The following is a 15,249-nucleotide window of genomic DNA, read 5'->3' on the forward strand; positions in this document are numbered from 1 at the left end:
CATGTGCAGACAAGCCCAGCTCTGGGAGAGCTCAGACCGAGCTTCCATGGAACCCTGGTGAGAACGGTCTCCCTCCTGTCAGGAAACAAAGTTCTCTTACATGTAATGGCCCTGATGCTCTGGCATTTGGGCGCCACGGCAGTGCAGTGGTCCTCACTGTGGCCCCCCAGCAGGAAGGTTGTGGGTGGAGCCCCGGCTGGAGCACGGGGTCTTGCTGTGTGAGTCTGCATGTTCTCCCTGTTCCTGCTGGGTTCTCTCTGGTACTCCAGCTTCCTCCACAGTCCAAAGACATCAAGAGGGACCAGGTTAATCCAGACTCTAAATTGACCGTAGGCGTGGCTGGGAGAGCCAATGGTTGTCTGTCTCTATGTGTTGGCCCTGCCATGGACTGGTGACCTGTCCAGGGTGAACCCCTGAAAGCCACCGGGATAGGCTCCAGCTTGTAGTTGATTATTACCGTTATCATTATAGTTTAATTTTTACTCTTGCTGCCTTGTCAGAAGTACTGACCTCTTCACTTGATTTAATTCTGATTTCAAGTTTGATAACTTTGGATCATGACAGTTTCCATGTGCAAAGTTTCGTAGAGTTCAGACGCTTGAGGATGACCGAATTCTGCAGGGAGCGTTGGTGAGGCTTGAGAAGGTGAGTTTCATGTTAGTAAGACACTTCATGTCTGGACTGCAGCATCGTGGCAGTGGCTACTTTATTAACCCAGCTTTTACTGGTGTGTGAAAACGTTCATTGAGTCTATGGATCACCTGTGAAAGCTCTCTGAGGAAGCAGCCCACGTGTGTTGTGTGTTTTTTTTTTTAATGTAATTTTCTGTTAAATAGGTGTGTATCGAATATGTATGCACATGTTTCACTACCACTTTTTCCAACAAAACAAATACGTACATAATAACAACAGGCTTTGGTACCCAGACCCTGAATGAACATGCTGGACACCAGCAGGGGGTTCACTCCCAAAGCGTTACTCACTCAAATTACTCAGCAGAGATGATTGAGACAATGATGGTAGTAAGATTCACGCTTCCTCACAACCCCATGACCCAGTGTACATACGTGAAAGCAACACACACATTTTAAACAAACCATCACCTGATTACAGCAACACGTGATGCACGAGCGCCCATGAGAACTCACAATCCAATCAAACGTCTCCAGTCGTATTTCCACGGTTGTTAATAGAAGAAAAAAAATTGCAACCAGGCTTGGTGACACTAGAATTCTTCAAACGTGGAAAACACACTCAATTCACCAAGCTTGAAAACCTGCCCTCCAAAACGTTGCTAAACATTCCTAAAAACAACAGTTCTCATACCATACATTTTATTTTTATCTCCATTACTTGTACGATAGACAGAAAGCACAGATTATTTTAACATGATTATATTACCACTTGAGTAGTAAATGCCCATCTACATTTAAAAAAAAAAAAAAAACTGAATCAAATGAACAAAGGTTAAAAGAAAACAGTGGATGGGAATTCAAGGAAAAGCAACAGCAGAAATCAGCGTGTAGTCTTTGAGATGAATGTAACCTCGTCTCTCTGGCTCCACCTCTGGTTTTAGCAGCTCCAAAGGTCAGCAGGTCAAATTTGCTCATCGTAGGGGTTGAATGAGATGGTAATCTTATGGTTTCTGGGCTCCAACTGCCTGCAAAACACACACAAAAATAATACAACACACACCCACACGGGATGCAGACATATGAGGACACACACACAGTAGAGATAGATGAGATGGAACAAGTAGTTCAGGGGTGTCAAACTGGTCCAGTAAAGGGCCGGTGTGGCTGCAGGTTTTCATTCCAACTGAACAAAAGCAACACCTGAATCTACTTAAATCAACCAAGCTGTGTCCACACAGCTCATTTGTTGGATCAGGTGTTGCTTTTGCTGGGTTGGAATGAAAACCTGCAGCCACACCGGCCCTTTACTGGACCAGTTTGACACCCCTGAAGTAGATCCTCTGAGGACAGTTTCATGGAGAGTTTTGACTTGATGAAGACATGGATACACTGGGAGAACGTGGAGGAAAGGCAACAAAGTAACCAAAGCTGATGAAGCAGAATGACTTCTGGATGTAAACTGGAACCCTTCAGTCTTGAGAGTGCCATGTGGATGTCAAACCTTGTGCTATGTCCTGTGTAGCAGAGAAACTGTGTTAGTCACCTGGGTGTCAAGCCTGCCAGTCTGAGCATTTCTTTAGAAGCTCTCGTCTGCTTCTGGTCAAGGTACTTATCAGACACAAACACCACCGCCGTCAAACCTGGACGCAAACGTGGAAGGAGACAGCAGAGTGCAACATGAAGGTGAGATCTCAGTCTGCCTGGGGGAAGAGAGTGACACGACATCAGGAAAAGATTCAGGGGTGGGTTGGGTTGTAGTAGAGATGGACCCCAAATATGTTGCAGATAAGCAGGGATCGTGACACCCTTTTATCTCACTCATACCTTGTGAGTGTGTGTGTGTGTGTGTGTGTGTGTGTGTGTGGGCGGCACCCACCTGCCTGGATGATGGTGCAGTCCTTCACATTTGCACTGCTGTTGATGATGGCGTTGAGTTCTGCGTGGCACACTGAGGAACAGAGTCCAGTCAACACACACACATCCCGTGGCCGTGACACACACTCTCACTCCTTCTGTCTCCCACAAGCATATCAACCAGAATCACGATTGTTCAATGGTCCACTTTGACAACACAAAACAGACATCCTCCTCTGTTTTTTGTCTGTTCTTCCTGCTCTTGCACTGAACTCTTTCACAGATACACACACACACACACGCTCTGAGATTTGATTTCAGACACCAGATGGTGATCATTTTCGTCCGTGTGTCTTCTCACCATAAGCATATTTAGTCTCCAGGAAGCTATCGTCCTCTGATGTGCTGGGACTCACTGACCGTTCCCATGGCAGCCTGCCTTCACCGCCATTAGGCATGCAGTTGTAACCAGGACCAACGATCTTGTTCTCCAGGCTCACCATGCAAGCGCCCACCTGTAAACGTGGGGGGAGACAGAGAGAGAACACTTTGTCTGCTGTGGGGGGGTCCAGACAGGCTCTGCTCTGCTCCAGGTTTCCGCCTCTCGCAACATTTGTTCATCGCCGCTGTCACAGGCTCAAAGGGAATTGTTGGGTCTCTTTAAACTAAAATAAAGTCGTGTATGGTTCTACACCTACATGTGGGCGGCGTGGCTCTGTGGTAGAGAGGCCGCTGGTTTGATTCTTGACCCCGGTGACCATGTCGAAGTGTCCTTGAGCGAGATACTGGACCCATAATTGCTCCTGATGAGTAGGTTGGTGCCTTGCATGGCAGCCTCCACCATCAGTGTGAGAGTGTGTGTGTGTGAACGGGTGAATGAGATGACACTGTAAAGAGCTTTGAGTGCCGCTAACGTAGAAGCGCTCTATAAAATAAGAGTCCATTTACCATATATTTTATATGAGTACATATAAATAAAATTCACCAAACCTCTTTTAATTTGTGGTGAGTACCAGGACCTGCAAGACTGCACAAGTCCGCACACACACACACACACACACACACACACACAACTGCACTCAACATCACATCCAGTAGGGGCAGCACTCAGCAGTTTCTACTGTTCATTGTTAATGTGACGCTATAAAGACAAATTAACGATTGAGGCGTTTTTGCTCAGGTGGGAACGTTGGAATGTTGCTGTACTCACGTCAAAAAGAGAACTCATCCTTTGCAGGTATGGATTTAATGAGCTGCTGCAACACAAGTGTGCTTCAAGATGAGGACGGATCTCTGTTTGGTTCTGGAGATTCAGCTCAGCAGATGATCCCACGTCACCTGGAGGTCAGATGCACCTGTCTTCTTTCAGAGACACCATCACTCACTCACACACACACACACACACACTTTTGTGTCTTGCTCTGTTATTGTCTAGTGTATCATAGTGGAGTGATAAGCATGTTTTCTATCTGTCAGGATGGAGCTTTGGAACTCAAGAGGTTTCAACAAATGTAAAAAGGTCAACTCTGAGAGCCGCGTCGGTTTACATGCATTTCCAGCTTATTTTCTGTTCTCCATCACTGGGACTGCATTTCCATCAAACCGACATCCGCATGTTAATTGAACTGGACTGAACTGAGGTTCAGTGTGAACTGCTACCCTTCTCAGGGGGACACGCGCTACTCTTTGAGGAGCATCATCAGCCACTCCGGCCCCACTGGTGATTTATGTGAACCCCCAAACACAGAAGTCCATGACAGCCGATCCTCCGCTTACATTTGATCCCCTGTGGGGACTGAAGAGCAATGAGTTCTTTCCACCAGTAACGTACGTTTGTTGAAGCTGTTTTATCCAATTAGTGTAACAATTGTTACACTAAGTGCACTTCAGTGTTTAGTCTACCTCAGTGTCAGTAGATGTCTTGTCTTCACTGTAGGACAGAGAAACACGAGTTCGATTCCTCTGTACGTCTGTTGTACATGAAGAAATTGACAATAAAGCTGACTTTGACTTGAAGAGACGTATACTGCATCTGTTTTCATTCATATTATTTTGTGGTTTTGCATTTGCTTGATATTTATATTATTTACTAACCTTGATACATGGTATGCATTTGGTGCGTCTGTACAGGTATATATGTGCTTGTTTTCTTGTTTTGCTCTTTGTTTGCTTACTCCTTTAACATGTTTGAAATAAAGAGTCCAAGTCAATGGAACAGCTGAGAGGTGCCTCAGTCAAAGTTGCTGCCACAAGGGATTGTGGGAAGGCGTTCGTCCCCGACCTGCACAATCGTTTCACAAGGTGTTTGGTACCTATCACTGCAAATATAAAGACAACCCCATTTTTTCCCAGGCTTATTTCCAGGAACGGCACACCGTATTATACCCTGTACAATGCAGTAATATCACAAGACTTTCATTGTTAGCCGTGTCCAAGCCTCTCCCTCCTTGAGGCGGATGGCCGCGCCCACAGAGCCCTTGTCCGCCCCGACGTTTCTGGCTGCTGCACGCCAGATCTTCATCGCTGTCAACAAGTGCTTGTTTGTGGAGAACTGTTTGGTCTCTTTAATCCAAATACATTTCTACTCTGTTATTTCAACGAGATCGTTTGTGGTATGGTGTGGCATTATTCAAGCCAAGGAGAGAAAACGTCAGGACGGGGAAGCTTCCGCTTTCGTTTTAGTAGCTTTGACCAATCACATTTGAGCAGGTTTCAGCTGCGTTCACTCCAACAGTCCGTGTGGAGGAACAGAACACACTGGCTGAAACTCGCAAAAATGTCCGTAAACTGCGTCTACTGGCTACTTCTGAAACAATCCGCTTCTATTCGTCCGTTTCCCCATGCAAATGTCTCAAGTTGCCACATGGAGTTCAAACGATGAGCAGCGGATGGGACGGGGAAGTCTAGAACCCAACACCTGCCGGCTCCACTGGAACAGGGTTCCCTGATGGACCGCCTGCTGCACTCCAGCTTAAGAGAATAATGGACACATCAGACATGAGCACCAGCACTGGGAGAACACACCTCCTCCCCAGGGTTTTATTGGGTTAAAGAGCATTAACAGCTGACGTGATGGTACAAAGACACACACACACACACACACACACACACACACACACACACACACACACACACACACACACACACACACACACACACAGTGAGCTCATCTTCGGCTGCAGGACACTTGTCACTCAGGACAAAATGTTAGATGCTGCAACATAAAGGACAAAGTGAGAACCTTCAGGAATTTCACCCATTTCATGAGAAGCCTGCACTGGCCTGAACTGCCAGTAAACCACAGGCGTCACCGTACATCCTCCTGGCCTCCACCACGAAAACAAGAAAATCAAAACAAAAAAAAGAACATGTGACAATACGTATAATAACATGTAAAACCCTCCAGTTAAAGAAACCGCAAGCTAACTTTACAGTTGTACAAGGGTCAGTAAAATTAAGACTCAAACAGTTCAATTAAAAAAAAGGATGTCTGCACAGTTTTCTACACATTAAAATAGTGAGGGGAAGAGGAGGATGCTGATGACGGCACGCCACCGATGGAGCTCCATCCATCAGCCAGAACGCAACTGAGGTGCTGGTCGGCAGTAAAGCACCAACAAATACCAAAGAAACAAACAAACCAAAAACCACAATGGAGGAGTTGAGAGGGTTCATGTCACAAATGTCAAAATGCTAAATTGGGATTTTAGGATGAAAAAGACTGTCACTGAGCAGTGAGCTTCTGTCAACGAGCTTTGGAGGCGGCTGCAATTTTGCGTTAATAAAAATCTTCTCTATGTACTTTGATATTTCACAGTCCAAAGGTGACACCGAAGCAAAGAGTGCTTCACGACGCACCCGTAGGTGTTGTGCACACCATTCCTGTCCGCTGACACCGCAGGAGACCTGCACGATGCTCCGCTTCAAATCAACTTCAGACTTTCATGATTTGCCTTCAGGGACCAAGTCAGTCCTCATGAATCTTTTGTGTTACGTTTGGTGAACTCTGACATCTATTTTTTGCCGCCTCAAAAGTGTTGACATAACAGCCGTGAGTCCAAAGCAGGTCATTAGCTGCCTCTGTCCAACAGGACAAAACTAGAGTTAGCAGGCAGCTTCCAAGGTCAACGTGAAAGGTCAAAAGGATCTGAATATCAAGGTAGAACCTCCCTTTGGCCCTTTGTCTAGAAGCATCTTAGAACTACAGGGGGAAAAAAAGACTTTAGGTTTTCCCCTGTGCTGACAGTAATGAAAAGAACTGATTCACAATTCAAAAGATTTTAAAATCAAACGCTCCAGACAATGCATTCTGGGTATACTCCTTTTCTAAAGTGGAAAACATGCCACAGCAGCACAGAAAGACCTTCTGCCACAGTAAACCTCAAAGGGTGAATTCAACTATGGCGAATATGCGCTTAATCAAAATATCAAAAGAAGCCAAAGTCGAGGTATCCTTGAATTTTCCTTTAGACGAATGAGGAGGCAAGAAGACACACAAAAAGGCAACAAAGTCCCTTTCAATCTCCGCCACGGCTTCTCATTTAGGAGCTCCCCAAGGTCAGCGGCTCGCGTGTTCACTTGGTCGAACTGTTCAGTATTCCAGTGTGATTAATGGAATTAAAATCAATGACAATCTCAGTCCTCTTGGGCTTGAACTGCCTGCCAACACACACAGAGGACAATGAAAGCATGGACAACAAAATGAACATACAAACAAGACTCAGGGAAGCACAGGTATAAGGACACACACGCACGCACGCACACGCGGTACAGACAATAACATATTTGAATTGTGTGACACTCCTAATTGTTAAGCTTCCATTATTTGAAGGCGGTACATTATCATCTGACATTCAGCAGCCATCGCCGGGGCCAGGGACGTTGGAGTGCAGGCTCAAGTACTTGTCACTGTCACAAAGGTCCAGAACACATGCATCCCTCTGCATCCGACCGTGTCCTTGATCATCAGATGCTTCTTCAAGTTTGTCGTGCTGCTGCCTTTTACGCCAAACACTTAGAGTTTGTCTGCACGGTGACATTAACTGCTTGCCTTTCCTTTGTATTGGATGGTAGCCACCAGGCTTGGGCCGTATCGTGCTACACCAAGGTATCAAAAAATCCAGACGTATCATTTGCAAGGCCATCAATTCCAGAGGCTCCTTTTGAGCTGATACTTTGCAGTGTGTAGTACGACGCACATATGCGTGATCTACTGGTGTGACACGCAGGCAGCTCAGCGGAGACAGATGGCGAGTGGCGGCTCAGGGACTACAGCGACAAGAAGACTTGGAAAGTTGAGGTTTTTTTTTAACTGGTGTCATGGCACATGTGTTCATGTTTCTATGAGCTGGAATGTGCCTCGGATCATCAGAGGGCAGACTAGGACAGCGAACGGAGCAGAGAAGGGTCAGCATCTTTGGCTCTGACTTTTATTAGTGGTTCCAAAACGATGAACCGCAGTGTTGTACTTTGGTCAGGTAGGTATCAGATGTGCCGGTACCACAGTGGTACAGAGCTTCAAACCCAGCTCTAACCGACATCACCTTCTGGATTAACTCCTGATCAGGACAATCTTCTTCCAGATTTGCAAGTTTTTCCTCAAACAACAACAAAACAGGTTGTACTTGGTGAAAAACTCACCCACTGATAGAAAACAGGCGATGGTGTCAGGCTAGCATGACACCAGAGGTGGGTGTTGCTGAAGAGGGAGTCCACATCAGTAACCCATCCCTGTCCCTGAGTGACTCTTGGTGCAAACCGAGCAACAAGAAAGCTGAACGATGAACTCCATCAACAGATGCCAGGCAAGGCTGCTCTCAGCTGCTGAGCACCAGTGTCCACCACGCAGCTGCAGGCCTAGCTAGCAAGGCGGGTATGCTAGCTCTCATCTGCACTGCCACCAAAACATGTCAGTATATTACCAAGCCATTATCCCGCTGCATCACATGACCAAAGAGAAACAGGTCACACCGGCAACGTCAGAAGATTTTTGAAGATATCAATCAAATAAAAAGCCCAATCTGCAGAACCTGTCCATGTGAGTCCAGGCTCCTAACGTACAGACTGTCTGTAGCTCCGGCACTACGGCGCCGCGCTAACGTCACACTAGGCTTACCAGATGGAAATCAGCCTCTGTTCCATCAACACTGTCCCTCCAAAATAAATAAATCTAAGTGCAGGCTTCAGGGGTATTTCACAAAAACTTCACTTTCTGGTTTTGGGTTTTTTTTGGGGCGACTGGAACTCGTCTTTATCTTTTTAATGTATGATTATCATGAATCTTTTATGAACAAAGATGCCGCCTTCTATTGAGGCACCATTACTCAGGTTTACAATATATAATCAATAGATTACTCGATGACGAAAAGAATCGATAGCTGCAGCCCTAAAAGTAACTCATGATCCCTGCGTTAGATTTCCATCTTTTATATCTTTGCAGAACTACTAAAAAAAATCTCTGCGTAACCAAGTAAAACTTGTATTAACACAGAAATATCTCTAAAGGAATCAATCCCGCATGGATTCAGGTCATCAGTATCACTACCCAGTCCTGCGTCTGAACTGGACTTCAGTGATTTTCCTCAACAACTGATTTTCTTCTGAGCTGGATGGATGAGAGGTTCCATGGGGTCGAGTGTAACGGCGGCCAGCGGTGGGTAAACACCACTCCTCGACATCGACGCCACTGCAGACCAGCGACTTACATTTCAGTGGTTCTGCGTGTTACTCAGCTGTGCATACTAGCATGTTTTACCTCCAGTCCTACTGCAGCGAGTCTCAGATTGACCTTTTTGTTTTCGATAAAGTGTTACTCACTTGAACTGTATTCCCGCCATGTTGAGCAGTCTTCTAGAAGCGGTCATCTCAGTTGTGTTATGGTACTTATCAGAGAGATAGACCACCTCCTTAATACCTGTAAAGGAGGAGGCAGGGAAGGGAGGATGAGGAGATGCTGAGGGGAGGAGTGCAGCTCGAAGACCAATGATATCTCTGAATCTCTTATCGGATGTTCATGCAAGTATTCCACAGAGAAAAAATGCTTGCAGTACAAAATACTTTAACTCAGGAGAAAACCACATGAGGACAGAAAAATGCATGCATGCTCTTTTCAGCAGACTCGGCTTCATTTCCACTTCCACTACCTTTCTTACTTCCATCAGACTGTTCCATACAAGTGTGGCATTTATGGCACCTCTACCACAAAAGCACATGCGCTTATCCTTGACCAGTGCCTACAAAAGTACATGTCGGGGCCTGTAAGCCTGTAAGGAAGGCACAAATCAGAAGGCTTTTGTTGACTGAAATGAAGCGTAGGACTCGCGACAGTGACTTGAAGACTCCTGGGGCCTTCGGCGTTTCACGGGGAAGCCGATTAGTCAAGTCCCTCTTTGAAATGATGCACATTTGCCATCTCCTGGAAATGATTAGTTCAACAGATCTTTCAAATGAATGGAGAGACAGGAAGTAAATACACATCGAATCAAAGATATTTAAAAATCAAAAGGCATTTAAATGAGCAGGTTCTGTTCTAATTTTACATTCACATTATTTTTCAATCAGTCTTGAAAGTAACTGCATTACCTTACATTACAATTATGAATTCATTTTACAGAATATGGTTTGTTGCCACTGTGACAATAAAACTGATCCACTGAAGATCAGCTCCTCCTTTTCTGTTGATCCAGTTTTAATTCCAATACTCAGCATGAGCCAAGCTGAGTCTGTGTGTGTGTGTGTGTGTGTGCTCTTGTACTTGCTACATGGTGAGGACTAGAACACTTATTTAAACATCAGAGTGAGACATTTTAGCCGGTCCTCACATCTTCAAAGGGCTGTTGGAAGGTCAAGACTTGGTTTTAGGGTCAGGCAGTCAGTTGAGATGGTTAGGGTTAGGGTGAGGGGCCAGGGAATGCATTACGTCAATGAAAGTCCTCACATAGATACAGTATAAGTATGTGTGTGTGTGTGTGTGTGTGTGTGTGTGTGTGTGTGTGTGGTCAGCACCCACCTGCCTGGATGATGAGCTTGGCACACTCGTTGCAGGGGAACAGAGCCACATACATGGTGCAGCCCTTCACATCAGCACTGTTCTTGTTCATGATGGCGTTGAGCTCTGCGTGGCACACTGAGGGACAGAGTCCAGTCAACACACACATCCCGAGGCCATGTGGGTAAAAGTGGCAGGTGTGTGAACCCACTCATTACAGCCCACTCTAAGCTTGAGGAACTACACTTAAATTATGCTAATTGAGATGCAACTTCAAACCAGCCTGAAAGAAAAAAACCCAAGAATCTGGCTGCCGGGACGGAGACAGGATTGACCCCGACATCCTTCGCTCTCTGCCACATGGATCGTAAACGTAGACCAGTGGACTGAATCTCCTACTTGCTGTCACCAGAGGCCCAGTGACAGAATGTTTTCCGTGGATTATCCTGATTAGCACACAGATGTAAATTAATCTGGTTCACGCCCCTCCTTTTTTTGTTTGATTTTTTGTTACATTCCACATTTAAAACTGGTTTAATATCAACCCAGAACCGTTACAACCTAACAGCAAAGCGTCCATGCTGCCCACAGGATCAACCTTCTCCTTTGTGTAGGCTCCACGGGTTTCCCTCTGTCGCAACACCTTCCGACTCCACCCTCCCAGGCCGCCAGGCGTGTGTCCCTCAGGACTGTCCCACTGACAAGTCCTCCACTTCACGCTTCGGCGCCCTCTTACCTTAAGCGCTCCTTGCATTTCTATGGACTCTCCCTGAGGCATTTACCTCCAGCTCGTGGCATTGTGCCATAAAATATCATGGTTACCATGGTTACAAGAGTTTCCAGGAAGTTAGGAAGGAACAGTAAATGTGATGGAGAGTTGGGTAATGTACTTTATGGCTTCTCACAGATGTGATGGACACATCATCTGATGTAATTCATCTCGTAATGCCTCACGTGTTCCATCTGAACTCGCTGGAGTTGAACTTCATTTTTATGATGACACACAATATTCTCGTTATTAGCTGGCCTTTATTAAACCAACAACTCCCCGAGGGAAAAATAAAGCGGTAAGAGTGAGCTCCCAATTTAATATCTACCTTTTATTTTCGTGTTATCTTGACCCCAGCATCTTCTGTGTCATCTGATGTACAATCGTCTGTTTGTCTTGCTGTTGATCTGTTGTTTGCATCGTTCCCTTCTGATTGGGTACCAAATGTATGCCATTTGTAGTTGTTGGGTTTTTTTTGTATGCTCATCGTCTTGCAAATAAAAAAATGAAGCATCAACCTCCCATTAATGCCAACTCCAGTCCTTCAACTCTCTCCCACTCAATCACTCATCAGGTGACGATGGCTCAGGGCTCAGGACTGGAGCTTTGGTTTGGTGGAGGCGTCCATCAACACAGCAGCATTTCTGAATATTTTCACGTGAGTCAGTTCATTAGTTATCGTCCAGAAATATTAAATGATAATAAATTTGTTTTCCTGTGAATAATTGTCATCTTAAATGATGTTCAGTTGTTGTCAGTTCACAGAAGACGTTGGTATAAAGTAAAGTAAGAAAAAAAAACTAGACGGAGGAGGAAAAGGAAAGAAAAGCAGACTGAGCCTCATTATTAAATTACTTCTCCTGCAGCTCCACCTACAGGACAAAGCCTGGTACTACTGTTGCGCTGACAGCCTCAGCAGCCACGCACATGAATAGTGGTGCTTGGAGACATAACTTTAAAACAATGCAACAATTACAGATGGAAATAGTTTGCCTGAAGTGCTACAGAGTCTACAAAGTCAAACAGAGGTGGAGTCGAGGCAGAGCTGCAGCTGGATGCACAGATGTGTTCTCACCATACGGGTATTTGGTGTCCAGGCGGTCATCAGCTGAGCGAGCCCACGGCAGCTGGTCATCATCGCAGCCATTAGGCATACCATTGTAACCAATACCAACTATCTTGTTCTCCTGGTTCACTATACAGGCGCCCACCTGCAAACATGGGGGGGGGGGAGTAGAGAGAGAGAAAGAGAATATTCATAAACAGAACAAGAGAGGAACCACAGGACAGACAACTGTTAAAACGTGGACAAACAGGTTTTGATGGAAGGGTTTTCATTGATCGTCCAGCTGATCTGGCAGTTTAAGGCGGAGTCAGGCAGTTGTAATGCAGACCAATCAGCCAAAACATTAAAACCACTGGAGGGTTTCCTACGTACCGGGGAGAAAAGCACCCCCCTACAATAAATCCCTCTTCATAGGATGTATAATGTTCGGCTTTTCCCTGAACTTTTCTGAGAGTCAATTTCGTAGCCGACGTTACAACAGGAACAGCAAAAAGAGAAAATAAAAGTTTGGCATGAAGAAACATTGACGAATTAAAAGGCAGTTTCAGGACATTTTTGTTATCTTTTATTTTGCCAAAACGATGGTAAATCTCTAAATATGTTGTTGAATGTGACCTTTTTTACCCTATGGGTCTTAGCAGTACAACCATGTGTGATTTCTGTTCCACCTCTGCTGTGTCCTGGACCTGTAGAAGATCCAGGAGCAGGAGGAGAGGAGCAGCTGTCAGGTGCTGAAACTGGTATCAGTAAAACAGACGGAGACCAGACCGACTTAACGGCTGGCAGCTTAACACCAAGTAACTTCAACTTACTTAAGCCAATGAGTTTTCAAGCCTCTAACAAATGCAGACAGACAGACAGACAGACAGACCTGTGAGCTTGGGTCTTTGCTTCTCTGAGCTGACAGAAAGGCCACAGCCATGAAGTACTCGGGCCATTCCAGGTAGTCCTCCCTCTTCCTGGTTGTGATGCTACATAAAAAAAGAGAGACGATGGAAAGTTTTGTGAGCTGAGGGGAAAATCGATGTGCTGGTGCAACTTCAGAGGCTTTCTCTCCGCTCACAGTTGATTTCAGAGCTAGGATTTCCTCTGCTGACACGCTCATCCAGGTTCCTACGTTTTAATTCAGCTCACAGTGCCTCCTGTGCACGTACACGGTAACTTGGTGGGGACTTGCAAGATTGCCATAAGCACAGTCACTTCAAAATACCACAGACGGCTCTTTTGAGAATAAGCTGAACACGCACAGTCTTAAGCAGAGGCTTGAAGATGAAGGTGGGCAGACACACGTTTCATTGACTGAGATGTCCCTCCTGGGCTCTGGGTCTGTGCACGATTCTCTCAGCATGACCACCCGAGATCTGCTCAGACCCGTACGAGCCCTGAGGGACCTGATCACAAGGGGAGTATCTAAGTGCACACGTGTGTGACCACTTGGGATTGGGACTTTCCTATTGAGTTTTTCCACAGTGGGTGTGAGGGTCTAGGGACACAGGACGTTGTGATGATGCCATGTAAACCCTTTGAGACAAACTGTTTGTGAAAAAGGGCTCTACAAATAAAATCGCCTTGCCTTGCCACACTCTGCTCACCTGATTTGGTGAAGGAGGTGACGTCATTCCAGTTTGTTTCTTTACTGTCTCAATGTTTAAAAGAGATGTGTGTTGTGACTCCCAAAGGGGCGGGGCAGTGGAAAAACTACAGGAAATGACTCTCCAGTCCACCGTCATGGGGCAATGACACTGAAGCAGTGACTTCTACCTGCTAGTTTCTATGTTTCTAATTGGTGAAACGTGGAAAGAGCAGCTTTTGCCCTTCAACGAACCTGATAGCTCCTTAGCTTTATCAACTATTACATTTCTCAGCTCCTACGTGAAGAGCAGCAACGCACTCGAGCTTCTTACGACACAAACCATGTGCCTGGCGAAATGGAACAAATTATTACAAGAAAAACAAGTAGGAATTCGGTAAAAGAACCATGTGTTGTGTTGTGTTGGTTCCACGCCCTTCGTTGAAAGGTGGAGGGGTCCAAAATAAGGTTTCGTTAACCAGAAAAATTCTTACCCGTTGGACGAACCGGACCTGTCTTGCTGAACTGCCTCCATGTTCATCTGAATTCTGGTGTTGCCGACACTTTCCTTCTAATTTGATTTGGTTGTTTGTTGAACGCGTCAGCCTGAACGCGACACTGTAAGTCAACATGGAGTAGAAGGAAATTTCCCGCACCGTGTCGTCATTTCCTGTAGTGACCCCGAGTTCTGCGGTACAGGACAAAACCTTGGAAGAAAACTTTATCGATAAATACAGCTGCCATTTACAACAGAAAATAGAGGGTGTGTTATATATATTTCTAAAGATAGTGTCGCCATTGTGAGTCTGACCCTGACAATTTAGTGTAATTCGAAATAATTAATCTGGACAAGGGTTGCCTGGCAGGCAAACTCTGGGGCACAGTACGGAGTTTACTTCTTGAGCTTCCATCTCTGCTCTATTGCTGCCACCTAGCGGACAATCATAGCGAGGAGTTATGTAAGGGTATTAATGGACATAAAAGGTGTTCTTTTTATTCAAAGAAGTTCTATTTGAAATCTGAGAGGCATCACAAATACAAAATTACCATAATGTGACACAAAATGTAAATGAAAAAGAGGACACAGATTAATGAAGTTACACTGAAGAAGTTGAAAAAAGAACAGAAATAAATAGATGAGATCAAAACAAGGTGCTGTTTAGGTATGCGGCACATTTTGTATTTATTAATTTAAGGGTCTGAGAATAAAGTTTGATCTCACTTTTAGTGTATGAGGACCCTGATTATGCATTAGCCCCTGGTACACATACTCTTCCTGGGGGTACACACAAAATACAAACACGACAGAATATACTATTAGTAGTAGTATTAATGATATGATTTAATGATAATAATTAGTACTTCTAG

General features: G+C 45.2%; 2 protein-coding genes and 1 long non-coding RNA gene across 4 annotated transcripts; 1 reads left to right on the forward strand and 2 right to left on the reverse strand.

Moving 5' to 3' along the window:
• LOC147256825 (deoxycytidylate deaminase-like) lies at positions 1-5,380 on the reverse strand. Its single transcript, XM_086210464.1, has 5 exons — positions 3,700-5,380; positions 2,851-3,004; positions 2,512-2,583; positions 2,179-2,335; positions 1-1,660 (listed from the first exon to the last, which is right to left on the reverse strand). The coding sequence occupies exons 1-5, from the start codon at positions 3,715-3,717 to the stop codon at positions 1,597-1,599; spliced, it is 465 nt and encodes a 154-aa protein (XP_086066590.1). The 5' UTR covers positions 3,718-5,380; the 3' UTR covers positions 1-1,596.
• On the forward strand, positions 1,918-4,492 carry LOC147256826 (uncharacterized). 2 transcript variants are annotated; one of them, XR_015117517.1, is made up of 3 exons: positions 1,918-2,318; positions 3,670-3,833; positions 3,966-4,492. It is a non-coding gene; the product is annotated as an uncharacterized LOC147256826 (long non-coding RNA). The 2 variants fall into 2 exon arrangements; XR_015117516.1 differs by having other exon boundaries at positions 3,727-3,833; positions 3,966-4,486.
• A 111-nt stretch (positions 5,381-5,491) lies between the features above and the next one.
• On the reverse strand, positions 5,492-14,555 carry LOC147256827 (deoxycytidylate deaminase-like). Its single transcript, XM_086210463.1, has 6 exons — positions 14,376-14,555; positions 13,183-13,282; positions 12,321-12,456; positions 10,498-10,614; positions 9,306-9,402; positions 5,492-7,148 (listed from the first exon to the last, which is right to left on the reverse strand). Exons 1-6 carry the CDS (start codon positions 14,420-14,422, stop codon positions 7,064-7,066), a joined length of 582 nt encoding a protein of 193 aa, XP_086066589.1. The 5' UTR covers positions 14,423-14,555; the 3' UTR covers positions 5,492-7,063.
• Positions 14,556-15,249: the final 694 nt, after the last annotated feature.

This window comes from Aulostomus chinensis, chromosome 8 (assembly GCF_037954235.1).
Source record: "Aulostomus chinensis isolate RoL2024-O1b breed Wild chromosome 8, RoL_Achi_v1.0, whole genome shotgun sequence".
In the NCBI taxonomy this organism is placed as follows: domain Eukaryota; kingdom Metazoa; phylum Chordata; class Actinopteri; order Syngnathiformes; family Aulostomidae; genus Aulostomus; species Aulostomus chinensis.

Coding starts and splice junctions, on each gene's coding strand:
- LOC147256827 (XM_086210463.1), bottom strand. CDS start 14,422: ATGAACATGGAGGCAGTTCAGCAAGACAGGTCCGGTTCGTCCAACGG. Junction 12,457..13,182: donor GCAAAGACCCAAGCTCACAG/GTCTGTCTGTCT, acceptor CCATGTTTGCAG/GTGGGCGCCTGTATAGTGAA. Junction 10,615..12,320: donor GGACACCAAATACCCGTATG/GTGAGAACACAT, acceptor TCTGTCCCTCAG/TGTGCCACGCAGAGCTCAAC.
- LOC147256825 (XM_086210464.1), bottom strand. Junction 2,336..2,511: donor CTGCACCATCATCCAGGCAG/GTGGGTGCCGCC, acceptor CTCTTCCCCCAG/GCAGACTGAGATCTCACCTT. Junction 1,661..2,178: donor CTGGCAGGCTTGACACCCAG/GTGACTAACACA, acceptor TGTGTTTTGCAG/GCAGTTGGAGCCCAGAAACC.